Source organism: Mobula hypostoma, chromosome 5 (genome assembly GCF_963921235.1).
Source record: "Mobula hypostoma chromosome 5, sMobHyp1.1, whole genome shotgun sequence".
Classification (NCBI taxonomy): Eukaryota; Metazoa; Chordata; class Chondrichthyes; order Myliobatiformes; family Myliobatidae; genus Mobula; species Mobula hypostoma.
In genome coordinates this window covers 14,132,888-14,158,830 of record NC_086101.1, presented here as the reverse complement: position 1 = coordinate 14,158,830, position 25,943 = coordinate 14,132,888, and the positions used below count along the sequence as shown (strand labels likewise).

Sequence of the window (25,943 nt, the reverse complement as noted above, 5' to 3'; positions counted from 1 at the left end):
CCACCGTAGGGGATTCTAGGACAAGAGGGCACACATTCGGGATTGAAGGATGTCCATTTAGAACTGAGATGCAGAGAAATTACTTTAGTCAGAGTGTGGTAAATATGTGGAATTTGTTGTCACGAGCTGCTGTGGAGGCCAAGTCATTGGGTGTATTTAAGGCAGAGATAGATAGGATCTTGATTAGCCAGGGCATCAAAGGGTATGGGGTGAAGGTGGGGAGTGGGGATGACTGGAATACTGGATCAGCCCGTGATTGAATGGGCTGAATGGCCTACTTCTGCTCCTATATCTTATGGTCTTATAGAATCATTCTTGTGAACCTCCTCTTAATCCACTCCAATGCCAGCACGTCTTTTCTTAGATAAAGGGACAAAAACTGCTCAAAATACTCCCATGTGCAGTTTGAACCATGCCTTATAAAGACTCAGCCTTGTTCTTATATTCTAGTCCTCTCAATATGAATGCTAACATTGCATTTATCTTCTTCACCAATGACTGAACCTGCAAGTTAACCTTTAGGGAATCCTGCACGAGGATTCCCAAGTCCCTTTGCATGTCTGATTTTTGAATTTTTCCCATTTAGAAACCAGTCTTTATTCCTTCTACCAAAGTGCATGACCATACACTTCCCTGCACTATATTCCATCTGCCACTTCTTTGCTCATTCTCCCAATCTTTTATGTCCTTCTGCAGTCTCCCTACTTCCTCAATACTACCTGGCCTTCCAACTATTTTTGTATCATCTGCAAACTTGGCCACAAAGCCAAAAATTCCACCATACAAATCATTGATTTTACAAAATCACTTAAGCCCTAAACCATTGGCAATAGCTGAGAGGTTTAGATTTTACAAAAGGAATCAGTCAAATAATGACAACATTTCAAAATAGATTGCAAAACTGCTCAAACTTTCCCAATACTGTAACTTTAGAGGTGGGCTTTCTGATGTATTAAAGGACAGGCTTGTATGTGTCACACATTGTCAAAACACTCAAAAGAGGCTACTCTCAGAAAAGACCTAACCTTAGAACAGGCATTGACCATTACAATATCGTTAGAGACCGCAGCGGAACTACAAAAAAAAAGTTTTGAATGTGAAACATACAAAATGTTCCCTGTATGATACAAATAGCTCAAAATGTTAATGATGTGGTAAATCCTCCCTTGATGCAAATGATTGTTGGTTGAAAGAGAAAGTTTGCAGCAAGAGTCACAGACAATGTCACACAGAGAGAGTGTGCAAGTCAGACATAAAGCACAACCAAAGAGAAAAACCACTCAGAATGGAAAGTTTTAAAGACACAATTGAACAAATGCGTAAAGTGACTAAATGTGAAACAGAATCAGACAACACAGAGTCTGACAAAAGTGAGGTGTCATGCCTAGAACTGCATAGTATTACCGAAGCAGATCACAAAATCATATGGATCACAATAGACGTGTCTGGTGCAAAACAGAAAATGGAGCTGGATACAGGGTCAAATTTGTCTATATTTTCAGAGGCTGACTGCAACACTGTTTTCTAAGGTACCGTTTGAAAAGACCTCAGTGATGCTAAAGACCTACACCGGTGAAAGAGTGTCTCCCAAAGGCAAACTGAAATTTGGAGGCCAAACACAGCAGTTAGAGCTTTATGTCTTGAAAAGTGGAGGGCCAGTGCTTTTCAGATGTGAATGGTTGAGAAAAATCAAACTAGACTGGCGCACAATCAAAGCTCTTAATGTGTCATCATTAGGCAACTACAGCCCAAATGGTAGCACTACCTAGAGTCAGTCACAGCTGCTTACTGCTAATGAGAAGGTGTTTGAGAAGGGTATTGCTAAACTCAAAGGCAGGAAACCCAGAATTGAACCGGATGAAGCAGCAACACCAAGATTCCATAAAGTGCATCCAATGCCTTATGCAGTACATCCTAAAGTGCTGAATTGCAGAGCTTGAAGGTATCTGGCATTCTTTCCAAGGACGAGTGGAGTAATTCGGCCACACCCATTGTCCCAGTGATCAGGAGAGGGAAGGCTGGAGCTGTTCACATATGCGGGGACTTCAAAGTGTCATATGGGGGTGGCTGGGAACGGACCCAAGTGCAAGACACAGACACTGAAGTACTAGGATACAGGGCGATGGCAAGGACATGGACAGGAAAACCAGGAACCTGGAACAGGACTGGACAAGAGAGCTAGGAGACTGGGCTTGGACTCCGAACCAGAGACTGGACAAGGACCCAGTACCTGGGTCTTGCCTCTGGCTCGGACGCCAGAACTAGGCAAGGATGAGGCTAGGCTGGCAGGCAGGACCAGGCTGGAGTCTTCAGGCTTGAGGCTAGAGACTAGAGGCGAGGCTTGGCAGGAGGCAGGAGGCAGGAGGCTGGAGTCTTCAGGCTTGAGGCTAGGCAGGAGGCTGGAGTCTTCAGGCTAGAGGCTAGGCAGGAGGCTGGAGGCAGGAGACTTGAGGCAAGGCTTGGCAGGAGGCTGGAGGCAGGAGACTTAAGGCGAGGCTTGGCAGGAGGCTGGAGGCAGGAGACTCGAGGCGAGGCTGGAGGCAGGAGACGATGTGAGGCGAGGCTGGAGACAGGAGACAAGGCGAGGCGAGGCTGGAGGCAGGAGACTTGAGGTGAGGCTTGGCTGGAGGCTGGAGGCAGGAGACGAAATGAGGCGAGGCTGGAGACTGGAGGCAGGAGACTGGAAGCTCCTCCTTGGCAGGGTGCGGATCTCCACCCGACAGAGGCAGGGGACAGGAAGGGACAGAACCAACCGCAGGTAATGGCAAGACGTCCTGGCTTACCCGACGGAGGCAAGGGACAGGAAGGGAGCTAGGTACGGTGTGGCTCCAGGACAAAACAGCAAGTCAAGGCTTCAGGCAATACAAGGCAAGACAGAACTTCTGGCGAGGTGAGAGTTACCGGCAAGACAAGGCAGGGCTTCAGGCATTGCAAGGTGAAATGAGAACTTCAGGCGAGGCAAGAGTTACCGGCAAGGCTTCAGGTGAGGAAACAGAAGGCAGAGGAAGGGATACAAGGAGTAAGGACAAGAACAATCCAGCAGCCATGCCCTGGTCTCAAGGTAACATTGTATTTATGAAGGTATTTATGTAGCCAGCCCCAACGAGCATCAGCTGCCTCAATTAGAGCTCAACAAGAACAGAAACAGGGTAGACAGGAATACCTGGAGCAAGGGTCGATGGACCGGACCATGAACCAGAATACAGACTTCACGGACTGGACCGTGACACAAAGTGAGCATCAATCCTGTGCTGCGTACTGTGCAGTATCCCCTGCCACAAATAGAAGACATATTTGCACCTTTGGCAGGAGGGGAGAGGTTTTCAATGGTTGACTTGTTACAAGCGTATCTGCAAATGGTGATTGAGGAGTCAAGCAGGAAGTTCATCATAATCAACACTCACAAGGGACTGTACCAGTACAATCATCTTGTCTTTGGCATCGTATCTGCTCCAGCAACTTGGCAAAGAGCAATGAACCAAGTGCTCCAAGGTATCCCAGGAACACAATGTTACCTTGATGACATCATTCTGACTGGCAAGAATAATGAAGAGCACCTCCAGAACCTTGGGAAAGTGCTTACCAGGCTGAGTGAGTTCGGTCTGCGTGCAAAGAGAGAGAAATGTGTTTTTTTTTCAAGAATTAAATCTCATATTGTGAACAGGTCATTGATAAGCAGGACTTACATAAGTCACAAAAAAAAAAACTGAATTAGTGCTGCAGGCACCCAAACCAGAAAATGTGTCACAACTCGGGTCATACTTGGGCCTTGTAAACTACTACCACTGGTTTCTCCCAAGCACTGCTACAGTGCGGCATCCATTGAATGCACTGTTGCAGAAAGGATCAAAGTGGGAATGGTCAGAAAAATGTGAAAGAGCATTCAAGGAAGCAAGGAACTAATAACATCAGATGAACTGCTCACACATTATGACCCACCTCTGCCCATCACAATGGCATGCAATGCGTTCATTATGGCACTGGAGCTATTTTGTCACACACGATGAAAGATGGATCTGAACGCCCGATTGCATTTGCTTCAAGATCACTGACAAGCACAGAACACAGCCTTGCACAGGTCGACTGAGAGGCTCTTAGCCTAGTATGGTGAATAAAGAAGTTCCACCATTACCTCCATTGACTAGTTTACTCTAGTGACAGACCACCGGCCCCTTGTGTACATTTTCAATCCCAGGAAGGAAATCCTGGTGATGACTGCTACCCAGTTACAATGGTGGACCCATTTCCTAGAAGCCCACTCTTATAGCAATATCCTTGCAGGTAGGTTTGCTAGCATGGTTCGGGAGGGTTTAAACTAATTTGTGAGGGGGGTGGGACCCAGAGCGATAGAGCAGTGAAAGAAGTGCATGGAGTTAAGCCAGATCTAACATACAGAGAGGCTTTGAGGAAAGAGAAGCAGAATAAACGGTGTAAAGAGAGTAAGTTAGAAGGGCTGAAATGTGTGTACCTCAATGCAAGAAGCATCAGGAACAAAGGTGATGCTTGGATACATACATGGAATTATGATGTAGTGGCCATTACAGAGACTTGGCTGGCACCAGGGCAGGAATGGATGCTCATATTCCTGGATTTCAGTGCTTTAAAAGGGATAGAGAGGGCGGAAAAAGGGGACGAGGGGTGGCATTACTGGTCAGGGATACTATTACAGCTACAGAAAGGGTGGGTAATGTAGCAGGATCCTCTTTTGAGTCAGTATGGGTGGAAGTCAGGAACAGGAAGGGAGCAGTTACTCTACTGGGGGTATTCTATAGGCCCCCTGGTAGCAGCAGAGATACAGAAGAGCAGACTGGGAGACAGATTTTGGAAAGGTGCAAAAATAACAGGGTTGTTATCATGGGTGACTTTAACTTCCCTAATATTGATTGGCACCTGATTAGTTCCAAGGGTTTAGATGGGGCAGAATTTGTTAAGTGTGTCCAGGATGGATTCCTGTCACAGTATGTGGACAGGCCGACCAGGGGGAATGCCATACTAGATCTAGTACTAGGTAATGAACCGGGTCAGGTCACAGATCTCTCAGTGGGTGAGCATCTGGGGGACAGTGACCACCGCTCCCTGGCCTTTATAATTATCATGGAAAAGGATAGAATCAAAGAGGACAGGAAAATTTTTAATTGGGGAAAGGCAAATTATGAGGCTATAAGGCTAGAACTTGCGGGTGTGAATTGGGATGATGTTTTTGCAGGGAAATGTACTATGGACATGTGGTCGATGTTTAGAGATCTCTTGCGGGATGTAAGGGATAAATTTGTCCCGGTGAGGAAGATAAAGAATGGTAGGGTGAAGGAACCATGGGTGACAAGTGAGGTGGAAAATCTAGTCAGGAGGAAGAAGGCAGCATACATGAGGTTTAGGAAGCAAGGATCAGATGGGTCTATTGAGGAATATAGGGAAGCAAGAAAGGAGCTTAAGAAGGGACTGAGAAGAACAAGAAGGGGGCATGAGAAGGCCTTGGCAAGTAGGATAAAGGAAAACCCCAAGGCATTCTTCAATTATGTGAAGAAAGAAAGGATGACAGGAGTGAAGGTAGGACCGATTAGAGATAAAGGTGGCAAGATGTGCCTGGAGGCTGTGGAAGTGAGCAAGGTCCTCAATGAATACTTCTCTTCGGTATTCACCAATAAGAGGGAACTTGATGATGGTGAGGACAATATGAGTGAGGTTGATGTTCTGGAGCATGCTGATATCAAGGGAGAGGAGGTGTTGGAGTTGTTAAAATACATTAGGACAGATAAGTCCCCGGGGCCTGACAGAGTATTCCCCAGGCTGCTCCACAAGGTGAGAGAAAAGATTGCTGAGCCTCTGGCTAGGATCTTTATGTCCTCGTTGTCCACGGGAATGGTACTGGAGGATTGGAGGGAGGCGAATGTTGTTCCCTTGTTCACAAAAGGTAGTAGGGATAGTCCGGGTAATTATAGACCAGTGAGCCTTACGTCTGTGGTGGGAAAACTGTTGGAAAAGATTCTTAGAGATAGGATCTATAGGCATTTAGAGAATCAAGGTCTGATCAGGGACAGTCAGCATGGCTTTGTGAAGGGCAGATCGTGTCTAACAAGCCTGATAGAGTTCTTTGAGGAGGTGACCAGGCATATAGATGAGGGTAGTGCAGTGGATGTGATCTATATGGATTTTAGTAAGGCATTTGACAAGGTTCCACACAGTAGGCTTATTCAGAAAGTCAGAAGGCATGGGATCCAGGGAAGTTTGGCCAGGTGGATTCAGAATTGGCTTGCCTGCAGAAGGCAGAGGGTGGTGGTGGAGGGAGTACGTTCAGATTGGAGGATTGTGACTAGTGGTGTCCCACAAGGATCTGTTCTGGGACCTCTACTTTTCGTGATTTTTATTAACGACCTGGATGTCGGGGTAGAAGGGTGGGTTGGCAAGTTTGCAGACGACACAGAGGTTGGTGGTGTTGTAGATAGTGTAGGGGATTGTCAAAGATTGCAGAGAGACATTGATAGGATGCAGAAGTGGGCTGAGAAGTGGCAGATGGAGTTCAACGCTGAGAAGTGTGAGGTGGTACACTTTGGAAGGACAAACTCTAAGGCAGAGTACAAAGTAAATGGCAGGATACTTGGTAGTGTGGAGGAGCAGAGGGATCTCGGGGTACATGTCCACAGATCCCTGAAAGTTGCCTCACAGGTGGATAGGGTAGTTAAGGAAGCTTATGGGGTGTTAGCTTTCATAAGTCGAGGGATAGAGTTTAAGAGTCGCGATGTAATGATGCAGCTCTATAAAACTCTGGTTAGGCCACACTTGGAGTATTGTGTCCATTTCTGGTCACCTCACTATAGGAAGGATGTGGAAGCATTGGAAAGGGTACAGAGGAGATTTATCAGGATGCTGCCTGGTTTAGAAATTATGTATTATGATCAGAGATTAAGGGAGCTAGGGCTTTACTCTTTGGAGAGAAGGAGGATGAGAGGAGACATGATAGAGGTGTACAAGATAATAAGAGGAATAGGTAGAGTGGATAGCCAGCACCTCTTCCCCAGGGCACCACTGCTCAATACAAGAGGACATGGCTTTAAGGTAAGGGGTGGGAAGTTCAAGGGGGATATTAGAGGAAGGTTTTTTACTCAGAGAGTGGTTGGTGCGTGGAATGCACTGCCTGAGTCAGTGGTGGAGGCAGATACACTAGTGAAGTTTAAGAGACTACTAGACAGGTATATGGAGGAATCTAAGGCGGGGGCTTATATGGGAGGCAGGGTTTGAGGGTCGGCACAACATTGTGGGCTGAAGGGCCTGTACTATGCTGTACTATTCTATGTTCTATAACAAGGTTAGCAAACAACACAGCAATGCTACGGCTTGTCATGTCTTCCACTGTTGGCAATTGAAGAAGAAAAGTCTTCGTACCCAGCAGAAGTGTTCCACACGGTATTGGTGGACCAGTTGCTGGGAACAAATTCTGAAGTACAAAGGGAAACAAGGAATGACCCGACATTGTCAAAAGTCTTTGACAGCACCATGCAAGGATGGCCTGCTCATGGTAATCCTATGTTTCCAGAATTCTCTGTGAGATGAGAACAAATGACTGTATGTCAAAGAACAATGATGTGTGGATCATGCATTGTGGTTCCCTCTAAAATGCACACCAAAGTGTTGGAGAATCTGCATGAAGGACACCTGGGTACAGTAAAGATAAAGAGTCTCACCTGGAGCTATGTGTGGCCGCCAAGAATAGATAGACCACGTGACGACAAATCAAACACCTGCAATGCTGTTCATGAGCAGGAGTCAGAAATCTCACATAGATCTCCTGAAACCAGATCTACGGAGGGAAGTGCAGAATAAACAGTTCTGCTAGTTGCCAGGTGAATCGGCAAGGAGCTTCAAAGTTGGACAGGAAGACCTAGCATGTGATTACTGAGAAGACAAGTGGACACCCAATAGGATGGCTGCAAGAACCAGTGCATTGATGTACACTGTGAATGTTAGAGATCATACATGGAGATGTCTTGTGGACCAGATACTGGATGCTCAGCCAAAGAACACACCTAAGTCAACTGCATCCAACAAAACAGACATATTACAGTCACTGGACTTACCTCCCAGTGGTGAACATGTCACTAAAAGCAACATGACACTTGCAACAGAAAAAGTTGTCTTTGACAAGACACCAGCCAAACATGATGCCACTCCACAGGTCCAAAGGCGCTCTCCTGAAAGAAACAGAGCACCACCCAAAAGACCGAATCTTTAGTATAGTGAAGTTAGTTAAGGACTGTTATTGAGAAAGCATCTTTATTTGAATATGGTCTGTTGAAGAGAAATTGAATGTTTTGTATATGTGCCATTTAATGTTACATTAATCTAAAGGATTAATAACTTACCTATATGTATTGATCTGTTGCCTGTGCCTGCGCGTGTATTAAACTACACAATCTTTCTCGTTCCAGCTGTTGTCTATGGCTGCGTATTTATCTGCTCTCCCTCTCTCTTTCTCGCTCTCTATCTCACTGCAATGTAAATACACCAGTTAAAGCCATCTCCTGCACGCATGCCTCTATTTTAATTGTTATGTAGTTGCACAGACAGAACAAAGTTCATTTTATGTTAAACCAGCTACCTCATCTTCAGCACCATTATCCACATTTCTTACGATATTTCTTGCAGTGAAATGTATGCAGCTCAGGATACTAGTTGCATCATGCCCAACCATTTGAATCCTAACTTTGAGAACTTGGCAACATCTGCCTCCACAACCTCTCCACGAACTGTTCTTGCACTTTGGTTCCCATCCCCCTGCAACTCCAGTTTAAATCCCACCATGCAGCATTAACAAACTTCCTGCTAGGATATTAGTCGCCCTCCAGTTCAGGTGCAAACCGTCCCTTCATACAGGTCCCACCAACCCTGGAAGAGAGCCCAATGATCCAAAATCTTATTCCCACCCTTCTACACCAACTGTTTAACCACATATTAAACTGCATAATCTTCCTAGTTCTACAATTGTTGTGTCATCGGCAAACTTATATATTGAGTTTGATGGAAACTTGGCTACACAATCATGGGTGTACAGTGAGTACAGCAGGGGGCTGAGTACACAGCCTTGTGGGGCACTGGTGCTCAGAGTGATTGTAGAGGAGAGCTTGTCCCCTATTTTTACAGCCTGGGTCCTGTCTGTGAGGAAGTTGAAGATCCAGCTGCAGATCTGAGTGCTAAGGCCCAGGTTCTGGAGCTTAGGAATCAGTTTATTTGTTAAAGGCAGAGCTGTAGTCAATGAAAAGGAGCCTTACGTATGCGTCTTTATTCTCCAGGTGTTCCAAGGAGGAATGTAGGTAGGGCCAGAGAGATGGCATCTGCCATTGACCTGTTGCTCCGGTATGCGAGTTGCAAAGTGTCGAGGTTGACCGGTAGGCTGTGGTTGATGTGTGCCATAACCAATCTCTCGAAGCACTGCATAGCAATCTGTGGAATTCATTGTCGGAGACAGCTGTGTAAGCCATGTCATTGAGGTTCATAGGTCCACAGAGCCTCCATCTTCCTCCCAACCCACCTTCCCTGAACACCACAACCCTGCTCTATCCTCAGACACTCCCAACCCTCTTCACCCCTCTGATCCCTGCTTTTATCCGTGCCAGGTCCTCACTATTCCCTCTGAACTTTCCCTAAGGCAGAGCTCTCTGTTCTCAGTTAATGCCTCTTCTTTGTCCAACTGTGCCCTCACCTCAGTGAGTTCCACACTCGTCACAACGCTGAGCTCTTCTTCCATCGCCTCTGTCTCCATGCCTACTTCTTTGGCAAGGACACTCCAGTCCACACCAATGACCCCCATCTCTTGTCTTCATCCCGGCTCCTCTTCCTGGACACCTCAACTCATTGACTCTCACAGCAATTTGGACAAAACCTCTTCCCACCCAGTCACCTGTAAAAATGCCATCCCCTTCTCTCAGGTCAGCTGTCTCTACTGCATCTGCTCTCAGGATGAGGCTTTACATTCCAGAACAACTGAGATGTCCTCCTTCTTCAAAGAAAGCAGCTTCCTTTCCTCCACCATCAACATTGCCCTGACGTGCATTTCTTCCATTTTGCGCACATCTGCCCTCACCCCATCCTCCCATTTCCACCCGAGGGATAGGGGGTCTCTTGTCTTCATCCCACCAGCCTCCGCATCCAGCACATAGTTCTCCATAACTTCCGCCATTTCCAACGGGATCCTACCAACAAGCACATCTTTCCCTCTCCCCTATTTTCTGCTTTCCGCAGAAATGGCTCCCTGTGCAACACCTTCGTCCACTTGTCTGGCCCCACAGATCTCCCTCCTGGAACTTATCCTTGCAAACGGAACAAGTGCCACACATGCCACACCTTCTCCCTCACTACCATTTAGGGCCACAAACAGTCCTTTCAGGTGAGGCAACACCTGCAAGTTTATTTAGGTTATCTGCTGTATCCAGTGCTCTTGCTATGACCTCCTGCACATTGGTTAGACCTGACGTAGTTTGGGAGACTGCTTTGCTGAGCACTTTCACTCCGCCTGTCATGAAAAGCAGGATCACCTGGTGGCCACCCATTTCAATTCTACTTCCCATTTCCATTCTGACATGTCAGTCCATGACCTCCGCTACTGCCATGATAAAGTCACACTCAGGCTGGAGGAGCAACACCTTCTATTCCATCTGGATAGCCTCCAATCTGATGACATGAACATCAATTTCTCAAACTTCTGATAATTACTCCCCCCTTCACCATTCCCCATTCTTGTTTCCCTCTCCCTTCCTATCTCCTTAATTGCCCATCACCTCCTTCTGGTGCTCCTCCTCTTTCCCTTTTTTCCATGGTCTTCTGTCCTCCCCAATCAGATTCCCCCTTCTCCAGCCCTTTATTTCTTTCACAAATCAACTTCCCAGTTCTTTGCTTCAACACTCTGCCCCTCCCAGTTTTATCTATCACCTACCACCTTGTACTTCTTCCTCCAGTCCTGACAAAGGGTCTCGGCTCGAAACATCGACTCTTTTCCATAGATGCTGCTTGACCTGCGGAGTTTCTCCAGCATTTTGTGTCTGTTGCCACTGATAGGTTCTTGAATAGTCAGTGCGTCAAAGGTTATGGACAGAAAGCAGGAGAATGGGGTTGAGAAGGATAATATATCAGCCATGATGAAACAGCTGAGCAGACTCAACAGGCAGATGGCCTAATTCTGCTTCTATATGTTACGGTCTCACCAGAGTCATCGGGAGACCCTGTGATGTTCACACATACCACTCATGAGGTCAATATTGAATTGGGCTGTGGGGCAGAGAAATGACTTGCAAAAGAGTAATAGATCTGCATACACCATATAACCAACAAATTAAAACAGGTATTAATAAGGATTAAAATGTTTTAATGGTCATTTATAAATTTATACAAATCATTGCAATTCATACTGTTATCAAGAAATTCTCTGCTAACATTCATTTTATTCCCAACATTTGACACCTTCTTTTCAAGCAATCTGCAAGTACCCATGGCTATTACATATTCAGATCAGTTATTCAGCATCACAGAAATGAAGAACTTTTTTAAAAAGTAGCAATCATTTTGTACTGACAATTATAGCACGCATTTAAAAGAAGTACATTAGAAATCTCATTGCATACAAAATTATAAAACTGGAGTAAATGAGCGACAAAAATAAAAATGGGGATTGAAAGGGAATGAAAAATCACCACAGCAGGCCACGATCATCTGAATAATCACCACAAAGGGTTAAAAGCTTCATTTATTCTGAGGCACTGTGTGGGTCTCTGAACACAGAATTCTTCAGCATAAAGACAACCATCTTTTTGTCTGATGATTATAAGATGCGACTGTTACCTGAAATATGCAGGAACCTCCCCAATTTTCATTAAAACTTCAAGGAAAGAGAACTAGTAATGGGCAAAGCCACCCCCTTAACACCTTGTACAGCACCCTCGACTGAGTACCAATCTGCCCCATTTAAAATACAAGTAGCAGGATGCAAACAAAAAAACACAAAGAAGAGACAAACTTTGTGCAAATGCTGCGGTTATTATGGACAACTAAATGTAACGTGAAGGAATATTAGTCTTTTGAAGGAGTTACACTAATCTATTGGTATCCCACAAACCAGGCAAGAACCATGACGGAGATAGCCAGTACGGATAGTTGAGCTGCTGTGGCACCGTTGCAGTAATCGAAATCACAACATTTCGTCAGCAGAGTAACCGTTACACCAGCATATGTTTCAGTGATTGGTTTCCCACACTTGATCTTGTCCAGGCATCCAGAGGCGAAGACAGTTGTTTTACCTGAAGAGGCAAAGGAAATGGATGAGTGGTCACGGTATCAGTAATGGAATCACGGGAAGGCTTGGGAGATGGGGAAGTGGCAGAAGGAAGGTGATTGTGGGCTCACTTAGAATGGAGACAAATTCAATTTCCAAAAGAATTCTCCGTTTCACTCTACCTCCAGATAGACACTGATGGTCTCCACATCAAGATGGCCATCCCCAACAAGGTTATTCTCTGTTCTCTTCTATGCATTTAGGACACAGAAGGAAGCCATTCAGCCCATTAAATGTATGCCAGTGCTACTGAGCAATCCTCTTCCCATGCTCTTCATTCCCCTATAACTTGTTCCTGTTTAGTGAAAATGAATCTCAGTGTAGTGTATGGTGACGGATGCTCTTTGATAAAATATTTACTTAGAATTCATACACTCCCCTAAGATTCAATAGACACCAAAAGAGATGTCAGCAGGTTAACCTACTGGTCCTTTCCTGTAGAAGGAAAGGAGAGTACCCTCAGACACAGGGAGAATGTGTAAAACCCAAGGTGGAGAGTATTTGAGGTCACCATCGAACCCAGGTGGCTGGAGCAGAGACAGCAGTACTACCTGCTGTCCAAACCCATGTTGAACAAACTCTGAAATATCATTACTGTCCGTAGAGGACAAACAACATGTTAGACACCTGTAATACCTTTCCTCATAGATTTCAAAAAAGAGCAATGAACTGGGGATGTTTGACTCCATCACACTGAGCCCCATGGTGGGTGGTGGTGGGGGGGGAGAAGAGAACAGCATGAGAACCATTGTGCTGAACTAAACTAGTATTTAAATAACCAATTCCTTCTCCCTACACAATATCCACATTGCTCCATTATCTGCACATACACATGCCCACCCGAGAGCCTCATAACTCAGGAAACTGATGGTGTTCCACAGGTTCTGTACTGGGACCTCTGTATTGGTGAAGTAGATAAGTGACCTGAATGAAAATGGAGATGGGTGTGTTAGTAAGTTTGCAGATAATGCAGAGATTGATGGTGTTGTGGATAGCGTAGAAGAATGGCAAAGAATAATTGGCAGATGGAGTCTAACCTGGCCAAATGTGAAGAGATGCACTTTGGTAGGTTACATATTGAGATAGTACATTGTTAAGAGCAAGACCCTTAACATTGTTTTTAAATAGAGGGATCTTGGTCTCCAAGTTCATAGCTCCTTGAAAATGGCTACACTGGTTGATAGGATGGCTATGGAATGTTTGCCTTTATTCGTTGAGGCATTGAATTGAAAAGACATGAATTTACAGTATGTTGCAGCTTTATAAAACTTTAGTTAGGCCACAGTTGGTCACCCCATTTTAGGGAAGATGTCAACGCTTTGAAAAGGATGTAGAAGAGGTTTACCAGGATATTACCTTGATTAGAGAGCATGCACTATAATGAGAAGTTGGACAATCTTGTGGTGTTTCCTCTGGAGCTGCGGAGGCTGAAGGGAGCTCTGACAGAGGTTTAAAAGATTATGAGAGGCACAGATCGAGTAGACAGACAGTACCTTTTTTCCCAGGTAATGCTGTCAATATAGCGCCAAAAACCCCTACCCCAAAAAAATTACAAACAAAATGTTTTATGGTCATTTCTTGTACTTTCAGACATACTGAACAATATATCAACAATTGGACAGAAACAGAGCACGGGAAAGTTAAAAAAATCTGACGTTTAAAAAATGGCCGTCAATGAAAAGAATCGTACCTATACCTGTCTTATTTTGCTATATTTCACTGCTTCTGACAGTGATAGTGCCATAATTGTGGTATAAAATGTGAATGTGAATACCTGCAGGGTGCATTTTATTGGCAGCACACTGTGGGTCAACTACCAGCACATGGTAGAGATTGCGAGGGCACTTGTTGCGGCCGATCGAATGCGGTCATGGGAGATGCACCTCAGTGCCATCTCAGCTTGCTAGCCGATATTCACGGCTATCCGAATTACCTGAAGTTGGCTTGTCTCTATCTCCAGAAGATGCATGCATTGGAGGATGACAACCCTGAGGTTCATCAGAAGTTCCAGTCTGGGTTCCATGTAATCAGACGCAGCAGCCAATACGGGGCTGGCCTTGGCTCTGATCTTGTGATAGAACAGACAGAAATGCGCTCACTAAAAAGCCAAAGGGGCCTAACGTGAGGAAGTGGGATGTCAGAGCACCAGGGAGCAGTTTGGACTATGTTTTCCACTGAGTCATCCACTTATAACCTTGCCATGCAAGAACTGACCGAGAATAGTTACACAACAGGTGAACAACATAAGGAGTTGTCCACCTCCATAGTGAGTAGAAGTGAGGCTGACATTGAAAAAGTCGCAGCAAAACTGGACTGTTTCACGCCATTTTCAGGGTGTTGCACAACATCATCACAGGGGTTTATGCAAATGAGGATGTCAACGTACATGACCTGTTCGCAATAGGAAATCACATAGTTAGGAAGATGGATGGACACTCTGTTTTCTCGTATTCACACAAAAGGAGTTCGAAGGTCAAGACACTAGCATCCAGCAGGGCAGTCAAGGTTGCTGAAGACCGTACCATAGACCCAGCGTTGTTATTCCAGAGGTTCCTGGTTGTGTCACAGACAGGTGATCTCCGGCTAGACGAAGTGATGAACTATGAACTCAGTCTATATCCAATGTCTTTGTTTGAAGCAAAGAACATCTTGTGCCAGCCAGATAAGCCACAACTGGCAGAAGTGATAAAGAACAATATCACCTCCAAATCGGACAATACTGTCACACAGACAGGCCTGGTGACAGATCACTATGTTCCAGATGGGGGATCACTTCTGCGCCACTTAAAATGGATGGAGGAGTGCACCTACAGTTCAATTGCAGATGTTTACGCCTCATTCACTGTCAAACACTATGCCAGAGCCACTGTAGTGTTTGATGGTTACAGGGTGGGCCAAGCATAAAGAAGGCGAATGCAATGTTGGCATTCATTTCTAGAGGAATAGAGTATAGGAGCAGGGATGTGATGTTGAGGCTCTATAAGGCGCTGGTGAGACCTCACTTGGAGTACTGTGGGCAGTTTTGGTCTCCTTATTTAAGAAAGGATGTGCTGACGTTGGAGAGGGTACAGAGAAGATTCACTAGAATGATTCTGGGAATGAGAGGGTTAACATATGAGGAACGTTTGTCCGCTCTTGGACTGTATTCCTTGGAGTTTAGAAGAATGGGGGGAGACCTCATAGAAACATTTCGAATGTTAAAAGACATGGACAGAGTGGATGTGGCAAAGTTGTTTCCCATGATGGGGGATTCTAGTACGAGAGAGCATGACTTAAGGATTGAAGGGCGCCCTTTCAGAACAGAAATGCGAAGAAATTTTTTTAGTCAGAGGGTGGTGAATCTATGGAATTTGTTGCCACGGGCAGCAGTGGAGGCCAAGTCATTAGGTGTATTTAAGGCAGAGATTGATAGGTATTTCAGTAGCCAGGGCATCAAAGGTTATGGTGAGAAGGCAGGGGAGTGGGACTAAATAGGAGAAAATGAATCAACTCATGATAAAATGGCGGAGCAGACTCGATGGGCCGAATGGCCTACTTCTGCTCCTTTGTCTTATGGTCTTATGGACTGTACTCATTAGCATCTCAGTAGAAATTTGAATGCTAACAAGGTGAACATTACATGGGCGACAAAATTTGTTGGTAAAAAGGAGTACTTCTTGTCGAATGAGGCAAACAAGCAGGTAACTATCTAGCTCATCATGGAACGTTTGCGACAGAGAGGCTGCGAAGTGATTCAAGCTGAAGGAGATGAGATCACAAAAGCAGCTGTCACAATGTCTGCTTTCAAATCTACCACCCTCGTTGGAGAAGACACAGATCTCCTTGTACTCTTGCTCCACCATGTAGTGGTAACAAACTGCACTGTACTCTATTTCCACTCGGACAAGGCGAAATCAAATGCCTATAATATCAAGGTCCTTAAGCAGATACTCGGAGAAGCAGCTTGAAATGACCTATTGTTTCTCCATGTCTTTACCGGATGTGACTCAACGTCCAGAGTATTTGGGATCAGAAAGAAGTCGGGGTTCCAAAGAATCATCAAGAAAAAGGAATCAGAGACTGTTCAAAAGCATTCTGCTCACCAAAGCAAAGTCAAGATGTTGTGGAAACCAATGGCTGTAGGGCAATGGTGGCATTGTTCAATGGAAATCAGAACGACTCCCTAGCATCTAACAGATACAGTAGGCACTGCAAGAAAGTTGCGAGAGCTAAGACTTTCGTCATGCCTGAAAGACTGCCACCAACCACCTTGGCCTGTAAACTTCACTTCCTGCAGACTTACTACCAGGTCATGGAGTGGATGAGCTGTAGTGATGAAATGGAGCCATCTGAGTGGGGATGGAGGGTTCCAGTGATGACAGACAAAAGGCCTGCTCCAGAGGTATTTATTCAGATGATTCACTGCAACTGTTCGGGAGGGTGCAATATGCTAAAGTGTACCTGCAGAAAGCATGGGCTGGAATGCACCAGTGCATGTGGGCATTGCCAAGATGGCAGCTGTGACAATATGACAAATGAGCCAGTGATAGAAGAGGATGATGAACAAGACTGCATCTGAGAAGCCATAAGGTAGCATATTATGTGTCATGACGTCAGTACTTAGTACCAGAGTTGTCCCTTGATTACATCATGACGTCAGTACAAATGCAACTTTCATTCCAGGAACTACTGTTATTTGAAAAACATTGGTGAAAAGAGCATTCAGTAAAACATCAGCCTTAAAAAACTTGCAATTTGATGGTTATCAGTCAGATTTTTGAGGTTTTTCTGCTGGCGGCCACCTTGTTTTTTTATGTAATTTTTGGACTCTTTCCCATGTGTCGAAATTGTCCCAACTTTTGATATGTTGGTTGTTCTCCACATAGAATAGTACAATAAACAATAATAAAATGTTTCTTTTCAATTTTTGGTGGGTTATTGACCCGCCTAAGGGTTGAAATATCTAGGACAAGAGGGCAAGCATTTAAGCAGAGTTTCCCCATCTGGGGTCCATAGACCTTTGCCTAATGGTATTGGTCTATGGCTTAAAAAAGGTTGGGAACCCCTGAGTTAAGGTGAGAGGAGGGAACTTTAAAGGAGATATGAGGGACAATGTTTTAAAACAGAGTGGTGGGTGCCTGGAATGTGCTGCCTGGGGTGACAGTAGACACAGAAACATTAAGGATTTTTAAGAGATTTTAGATGAATGTGAGGAAAATGGAAGGATGTTGATATTGTGCAGGCAGAAGACATTACTTTAACGGGCTATTAGATCACTAATTAAAATGGTTCAGCAACACCATTGTGGGCCAAAGAGCCTGTGAAATGTGCTCCAAAAACATTTGCCCTAAACATCCCCCTTGAACTTGCCCTCTTGTCTTGCTGTCTATTACCAGACAACAGTCAAATAATGTGGTAAAGAACAGGGTGAACCAAAATGTTTCGCTCCCGCATGCCCCCTTCCACCGATCCTGAGCAAAATAGGCATAGGTACAACCAGCAGGACTTTACAGCAACATGTTTCTCCTAAGGACAGTACAGGATGGGAATGTAGGGGCAACAAATAGAGTGGATTGGTATTTGAGGATTGGAAAGAACTTGATGGGCGGACGAGCACAAACCAGGCCTCATTTTAATACTAAAGCTATCAGAATGGCCATAGCACAGGAGGCCATTTGGCCCATTGAGAGCAGAACAGCGCAGGAAAAAACCTTTCACCCCATAGTGTCTGCATAAAATATGATGCTGAATTAAAGTAAATATCTTCTGCCTCTAAATGATCAACTTCGCTCTATGTCTGTGTCTAACATCCTCAAATACCACTATGGTGTTTACTTCCACTACTACCCCTCACAGCCCACTCCACTTTTTCACAATACATACTTGCACCACACATTTCTTTTGAACTTCATCCACACCCCCCCCCCCCACACACACACATTATGTATGCTCTCCAGTATGGGACATTTTACCTTGGGTATTAAAATAAGATGCCGCCATCTGTTCTATCTGTGTCTCTCAATCATACAAGCTTCTGTCAGATCTTCCCTTAGCCTCTTGTGTGCAGAGTGAACATCACAAATGTGTCCAATATTTCCTTATAGCACTCTCTAATCCTGGCATCATCCTGGTGAACCTCTTCTGCACAGAGTAGCTGACATGGAAAGAAGTGGGAGGAAAGTGGGTGTACTATAAACTCCATGTCATCGGGGGGGGGAATTGGGGGCAGAATCTCTTGCAACTGAGGATAGGGAAGTAGTTCATGGTATTGCAGAGAGAAAACTATCCACTAGGATCCATGAACATCAACCGGCTGTAAAGCAACACGACCATCTCTCCTCAGACACTACCCATGAAGATCGAGAGAGGCACAAATTCAACTGGGCATCTGTGAAAGCCATGCTGCAAGCAAACATATGGCACGCAAGAATTCCTAGAAGCATGGTTTTCTGCAAACAATTCTGTAAACAAACAAGAGGACCTCTATCATATTTATGAGCCATTGTGGGCAAAACTCCAGACCACAATGCACAAAGTTCCCCACACAGCCAATTAGCAAGGTGATTTCCTCCACACATCACAATTGAGTTTCCAAAAAGGTGACCAATCAGCGGATTGATTGGTATCTAAAGGCCAAGCACTCGGAGGACACACCACAATTAACAGAGCGCTGCCAATGTCTCCTCATAGGGTGATGAAAAAATTCCCAAGATCATAGAACAACTCAACCCAACCATCAACCACCAGAGCTACACATTTTCCAAATTATTTCCAACCCTTCCAGCCCAGTCTGGATGTGCCAAATGGTCTGCTCTGCCTCCCAATTCTAAAAAAATAGTTTTTGACAAGCACCTTACCTACAGTGGCATTTCCAGAGAAACACGTCTCATCATTATCGCAGGTTGCCTTGATGAAACACAGAGATGGATTGATGACACATCGGAAACACTTCAAGGCAGTACCTGCAGCATCAAGAAAATTAAAAAATTAAAAATCCAATACAGAGTCAATTTTCATAATGTAAAGACAGATCAAAAAATACTCAATGCCGATTTTTCTGTTCCAGAAGTTTATACCAATCAAGACTTGTTTTGGCTTTTCATGAGCCCGATTTTTTTTTGGTCCTGTCTAGGTTCCTGGAGCCCATCTTAGAAGAGCCAAATTTCTCTCTTCAAGTGACACTGTGTCATTTCCCTACATATTGTCAGTCTTGCCACAGTTTCTACTTTGAAATTCATTGCCTCAATCTCCAATTTACATTAACACGATTATTTAAAGAAAAAAAAGCAGAAGACTTTTTAAAAAAGAGGACAATTGGATTCAGAAAATCTATCGAATCTGAAAGAGTATGTTTACATAGTATGGTCAGTAATATTTGACGCATCCCTGTACATATACTGGTTGGGAAGTAAACCCATTTGAACATTTGAAAAAGCATACAATTAGATTATGGAAATCCTACGGTGCCCCAAGATCACAATTTGAGTGCTGTGGGTATGCTATGTTGATGTCTTTCTTTTCCCGCCCTGATCTCGGTCTGAAATGTAGACTGTTTATCCCCCTCCATAGATTGACTTGCTGAGCCCCTCCAGAATTTTGTCTGATGTTCATGTTTACTTCATGTCTTTCTTGTGAAATTTGTGTATCCAATGCTACGTGCCTGTGTTGTGGCTGCAAACAAGTTGTATTGGTCACATTCATAAGACATTGGAGCAGAAATAGGCCATTTGGCTCATCGAGTCTGCTCCACTATTCAATCATGGATGACTCTTTTCTCCCCTCCTCAGCCCCACTCCCCAGTCTTCTCCCCATAAACTTTGATGCCATGTCCAATCAAGAACCTGTTGATCTCTACCTTAAATACACCCAACAATGTGGTCTCCACAGCTGCCTGTAGTAAGAAGTTCCACAAATTCACCACCCTCTGACTAAAGAAATTTCTCCGTAACTCTGTTTTGTTTGGGCACCCCTCTATCTTGAGGCTTTTCACATTTGTCCTAGACTCCCCCACTATGGAAAACATCCTTTCTACATCTACTCTGTCTAGACTTTTCAACATTCAAAAGGTTTCAATGAGATCCCCCCTCATTCTTCTGACTTCCAGCAAGTATAGACCCAGAGCCATCAAACATTCCTCGTATGATAACCCTTTCATTCCTGGAACGGTCCTTGTGAACTTCCTCTGGGCCCTCTCCAATGCCAGCACATCTTTTCTAAGATGGGGAGCCCAAAACTGTTGACAATACTCAAGGGGAGGCCTCACCAGTGCCTTATAAAGCCTCAGCATCATATCCTTGCTCTTGTATTCTAGACCTCTTGAAATGAATGCTAACATTGCATTTTTGCCTTCCTCACTACTGACTCTACCTGCAAGTTAATCTTTTAGGTGTTCTGCAAGAACTCCCAAATTCCTTTGCATCTCAGATTTTTGGATTTTCTCCCCATTTAGAAAATAGTCTGCACATTTATTTCTACTGCCAAAGTGCATGACCATGTATTTTCCAACATTGTATTTCATTTGCCATATTCTTGCCCATTCTCCTAACCTAAGTTCTTCTGCATCCTATCTCTTTCCTTAACACTACCTGCCCCTCCACCCCTCTTCGTATCATCTGCAAACTTGCCGACAAAGCCATCTATTCCATCATTTAAATCATTAACCTACAGCATAAAAAGAAGCAGCCCCAACACCTGCGGTATTCACTAGACCCTGGCAGCCAACCAGAAAAAGATCCTTTTATTCCCATGCCAAAGTTCAAACACAACTTTGACTTTATCCAACCACCCCCCCACCACTCCCTGTACTCTCTCTCAGTCTTGACACAGCCTCCAACTAAAACGTCCATAATTCCCCTCCACTCCCCTACAGATGCTGCTTGACCCACTGGATTCCCTCCAGTAGGAATGTTTCAGAAAGACTTGGGAGCAACTACAGTAAGCCTCCATAGGTCCTGACGAAGGGTCTCGGCCTGAAACGTCGACTGCACCTCTTCCTACAGATGCTGCTTGGCCTGCTGCGTTCACCAGCAACTTTGATGTGTGTTGCTTGATTTTCCAGCATCTACAGAATTCCTGTTGTTTGCCTCCATAGGGATGATGTTTTCTGAGCGGTTCTTTAAATAGAATGTGTATTACTCAATATTTGTACACCACACCCATTGTTCCTAGTGTATTAATTTCGAAAGAAGGATGCTGTTGAAGATTAAAAACAGATTTGCTTTATATCTCAGTTGTACACCAAAAATGTGTCATTTGCTTCTAATCAGCTTGGTAGCCAACAAGCGCCGCCAAGCTTCCAGCGCCAACGTAGAATGCCCACAACTCACTAACTCTGACTGTACATGTTTGGCATGTGGGAGGAAACCCACAGTCACTGTCTGAGACAACATACAAACTCCAGACAGACAGCACCGGGAATCAGAATCAAACCCCAGGTGGCGCTCGAAAGCGATGCGCTAGCGGCCATGCTACCGTGCCGTCCCGGTAGCGCTAGCGGGTCTGAGTTAGCCATACAGTACTGGCTCTTTACTCTTCGGAATGCAAGAGAATGAGAGGCAACAGTAATGATTTGTTAAGATTTATGAGAAGCATAGATAAAACGGATGGCAACAGTTCCCCCCCCCGCCCCCCCCGGGATTATTTATTTATATTTAGAGCCAGATATACGTTCCAACCTCACGAGCTGAATTCCCAATTGCATTCTACTCTCATTCTCGATCCGGACTGAATATAGACACTTGGAACTAGCCGGGTTAAGTTTAAATGCCATAAACAGCTAAACTAAACACACACAGTCACAAAATCACATTAGTACAAGTTCCTGACTGGCACGGCCTGAATCGGCCCTGAAGAAAGCTCTCGGTCCAAAATGTTGACGGTTTATTCTTTTCCTTTGATGCTGCCTAACCTGCTGAGTTCCCCCAGCATTTTGTGTATGTGGCCTGCCTATTGGTCGTGCATGGGATGTAGTGCTGGAGCTATTTTTCTGCAAGAACAAACATGCAGCATTTCTTCATCTTGTGCTCGATCAGCTGCAGAGAAAAGGCAAATCATCTCGTCTTGCTCTGAATCAGCTGCAGAGAAAGGCAGTTTGCCCTCCAGAGAGCGAACATTGGCGAGCAGCCCGAGGCGAGAGCGAGCCTGCAAGGGCCACGCCTAAGCCACAGAGCATGGATTTGTTCGGTTGAAGGGCATACTGTATTGCTCTACAACTCTAAATATTTTTCATTGCAAAGTCATTCAGCATTTTGTACCCAGAAGGATATTTTAACAAGCCTATGCATTTTATTTCACACCTCTGAAACATTTCTTCCCCTGTTAATACATCTTTATGCCGAGCACTGTGGGGTATGCTATGTCCATTCCAGACTGTGTGGTGACACTTGCCGGCTGCCCTCATCACATCCATGTTGTTTGTTAACCCAGATGACGCATTCCACTTTATGTTTTAATGTAAACATGATCAGTAAATCTGAATCCCTTTTGAGAGGGGATGACACTGTTCCAGTTCAATTCACAGCCAGTTAATAAATAATAAAAAGATGCAGATGCTAGAAAACCAAAATAAAACACATGGTAAACACAAACGATTCTGTAGATGCTGGAAATCCAGAACAACACACACACAAAATGCTGGAGGTATTCAGCAGGTCTGGCAAATTATGGAAGGGAATAAACAGGGCCTTCATCAGAATTGGAAAGGAAGTGGGGGGGAAGCCGGAATAAGTTGGGAGAAGGGGAAGGAGTCCAAGATGGAAGGTGATGGGCAGGACCAGGTGAGAGGGAAGATTGGTAGGTGGGGAATGAAATGAAAAGCTGGGTGGTGATAGATAGAAAAGGTAAAGGGCTGAAGAAGAAGGAATGTGATAGAAGAGGACAGTGGGAGAAAGGGATGGAGGATGGGAAGCAGAGGGAGGTGACAGGCAGGTGAGGAGAAGACAAGGGGTAAGCCAGAGTGGGAAATGGGAGATGTTGAAAATACTCAGCAGGTCAGACAGCATCTGTGGAAAATACAGCAGGTTAATGTTTCAAGTCCAGCTCTGACAAAGGTTCCTGCACCTGAATTATAATCATTTCTTACTCCGGTCAGGCAGCATCTGAGGTGAGAGAAACAAACAGTTCGACATCTCCCCTTCAACTCCTGTGAGCCATTGAGCATGGTGGTGACTTAAAGACCCCTTGATTGAGCTGAACCCAAAACACGCACTCATCATCTTTCACCAGTACAATCTTCAGACTGCATTGGTCAATCCGAACGACACATTTCACTGTATGCTTTGATTTCCATATGACAAATAAAGCTAATCACCTTGTGTCTCTCCCTCTCCTCCCCACACCTTTTCATTCTACTCCTCATCGTTTTTTTTGTCCAGTCTTGCTGCAGGGTCTCAGTCTGAAAGGTTGAGTATACTCTTTTCCATAGATGCTGCCTGGGCTTCTGAGTTCCTCAAGCATTTTGTGCCTGTTGCTTTGATTTCCAGCATCGGCAGATTTTCTCGTTTGTGATGTGTGTAGGCGTTGAAATGAAAATAATACTCAATATATTATTTTCAGGATTGTTTAATGTAATTTCCAGAACAATAGTGTAAAGGAGACCGAAATAATTGTTGCTCTGAATCCAATGTAGCACAAAAAGAGCAGAATAAAAATACAAATATAAATACATACGACAGTTTATATACATAGATTGATTGTGTGTCCATAAAGTGACATAAAGCTCAGGAGTGTCCAAGCTTGTTCTGGAAGTTTAGCACCACAGCCCAGAAAGGAGCAGATTGTTGGAGTTTTACTGTACAAAAACACAGGGGAGGGACATCAGGAGTAAGTGAGTCATCCTCACACGCCAGAATAGAGGGGTGGGGGCTCAGAGCTGGAGGGAACAACAGTCATCTTCTTGACAAATCGTTGCTGGGTCAAGGTGGAAAACAAAATATTAAACCTACTGTACTCAAGTTAAAGCATTAACAAAAACCCTCAAGCACCACTTCACTGTCAAAAATCTTTCCTAGAACTATATGGCTTCCAGAATCATTTAACATCTCGCTTAAGATCTGACTGTTTCGGAATAAAAATCTCTTTACTGGGAAAAGAAAGCATGTTAGAAGTAGAGGGTAAGTCATGAGATCCCAGAATGCTTGTGGGAGCAAAGTAAAAGAAAGCTATTCCTCTCCCTTCTTCCCAGACCCAAATGAAACCTGCAAGTCCGAGGCACCCCTGTGCTACACCCCCACCCCAGCACCACCATACACAAGTAAGCACAGAAAGAAATTGTTACGTTGTTGAATACTCAATATCACGGGTTCATACCCAACCCTGTCTCCAAGTCACAACTTTGAACTGAAAACTCAGGATATTTTTTACGCTTTGAGAGATGAGTCACAAACAAGAGCTTTAAGTTATCTTTAAATCATGCCTTATCTGATCAATGGGGGGGGTAATAACAAAAAATTCTTCTGATGATTTTTATGGAGTTGAACTTTAAAACTATTTTAAATAGCATAAAAGTGCCTCATAATTGTCAAAGCAGGTCTAAAAAATAGGATTTCAATGCCAGAAATGCATAAGAAATAAATTAAGCAATTCCAAAATGAGTGCTTGTGCTTGCCAAGGCTCACATAAAGTATAACGTTTCAAATAGTTTCTAGTGCTAGCTGGAGACTATTTCGAATGATTCCTTAGTATATGAATTTTTCCAATGGCTGAAATATCAACAACTTGTTGGGTTGTTGATTTCTGTTCTATCGTCTCGACAGGCAGATTTTGAAGTCCAATAGCCAAGACCCAAAACAAAATATTTTACCTTGCACCAACGAAACAGCCTCCAGAGTAAAAAAAAGAAAACGGACAAAAAGCTTGAAATAACAAAAGTCTTACCTGGGACAATAAAATAGGCAAGAAGTACTGAGAGGAATAAAATCTTCATTTTGTCCTATTCAAGGGGTAATAAAGGCGAGCAGTTATATGTTCACTTGCAACAGCCTTTGCCAGCTCTCTCCTCAATAGTGCCTGGCTGGCAGGTACCCAGTATGTTTATATATGCAGCAGAATTAACTCTTTCCTTTCTGCAAGGGTGTTGCTTGCCCAAGAACAGCAGCAGCACTGATGTCTGATCTGTAACTTCCGCCCACTTTCTCTCACTCAACCTCTGACTCTGTTTGCATCCACTAAGCAATTGCAGCATCTTGTTTTCTGCATTTTATGTCAGAATTTCCAGAACACTGTTGATAGTGTTAAAAATATAAAGTCAAACTCCCTTTTCTATTTGGCCTCTCACTAGCAGTCGGTTTAACCAAGAGTTGTAAACATGTTATTTTTAACCTCTTACTGGGGTGTTTGGTTACTGGGTATTTCAAGAGCAGTTGGACAAAAGAGCTGTATTTAATATACACAACAGATTCGGCAGGAAGTGGAAATCCAGAGCAATACACACATACGCGCGCACACACTCAACACACACAGACAACGCTGCAGGAACTCAGCAGGTCCGGTATATCTATCATAAGGATTAAACTGTGGACATATCTCACCGACACTTCACTGGGGCTGTGTGGAGCTCTGTTTAATAGACTCTTTCCAGCACCCAGCGGGTTGATGGTGGGGCGGCTTTCCCAGCTCTGGAGTCCTACGCTTCCCAGAACACCCCAACCCA

General features: G+C 44.4%; 1 protein-coding gene across 1 annotated transcript; it reads right to left on the bottom strand.

Annotated features, from left to right (window-relative positions):
- Positions 1-11,336: 11,336 nt before the first annotated feature.
- On the bottom strand, positions 11,337-25,380 carry LOC134346116 (sperm acrosome membrane-associated protein 4-like). Its single transcript, XM_063047415.1, has 3 exons — positions 25,169-25,380; positions 19,153-19,257; positions 11,337-12,281 (listed from the first exon to the last, which is right to left on the bottom strand). Exons 1-3 carry the CDS (start codon positions 25,215-25,217, stop codon positions 12,082-12,084), a joined length of 354 nt encoding a protein of 117 aa, XP_062903485.1. The 5' UTR covers positions 25,218-25,380; the 3' UTR covers positions 11,337-12,081.
- Between the last annotated feature and the right edge of the window lie 563 nt (positions 25,381-25,943).

Excerpts from the sequence above, each read along its gene's own strand:
- LOC134346116 (XM_063047415.1), bottom strand. The coding sequence starts at position 25,217 with ATGAAGATTTTATTCCTCTCAGTACTTCTTGCCTATTTTATTGTCCCA. Across the intron at positions 19,258-25,168 it reads TGCCTATTTTATTGTCCCAG|GTACTGCCTTGAAGTGTTTC; the intron begins GTAAGACTTTTG and ends TTGATGCTGCAG. Across the intron at positions 12,282-19,152 it reads CTCTGGAAATGCCACTGTAG|GTAAAACAACTGTCTTCGCC; the intron begins GTAAGGTGCTTG and ends TTGCCTCTTCAG.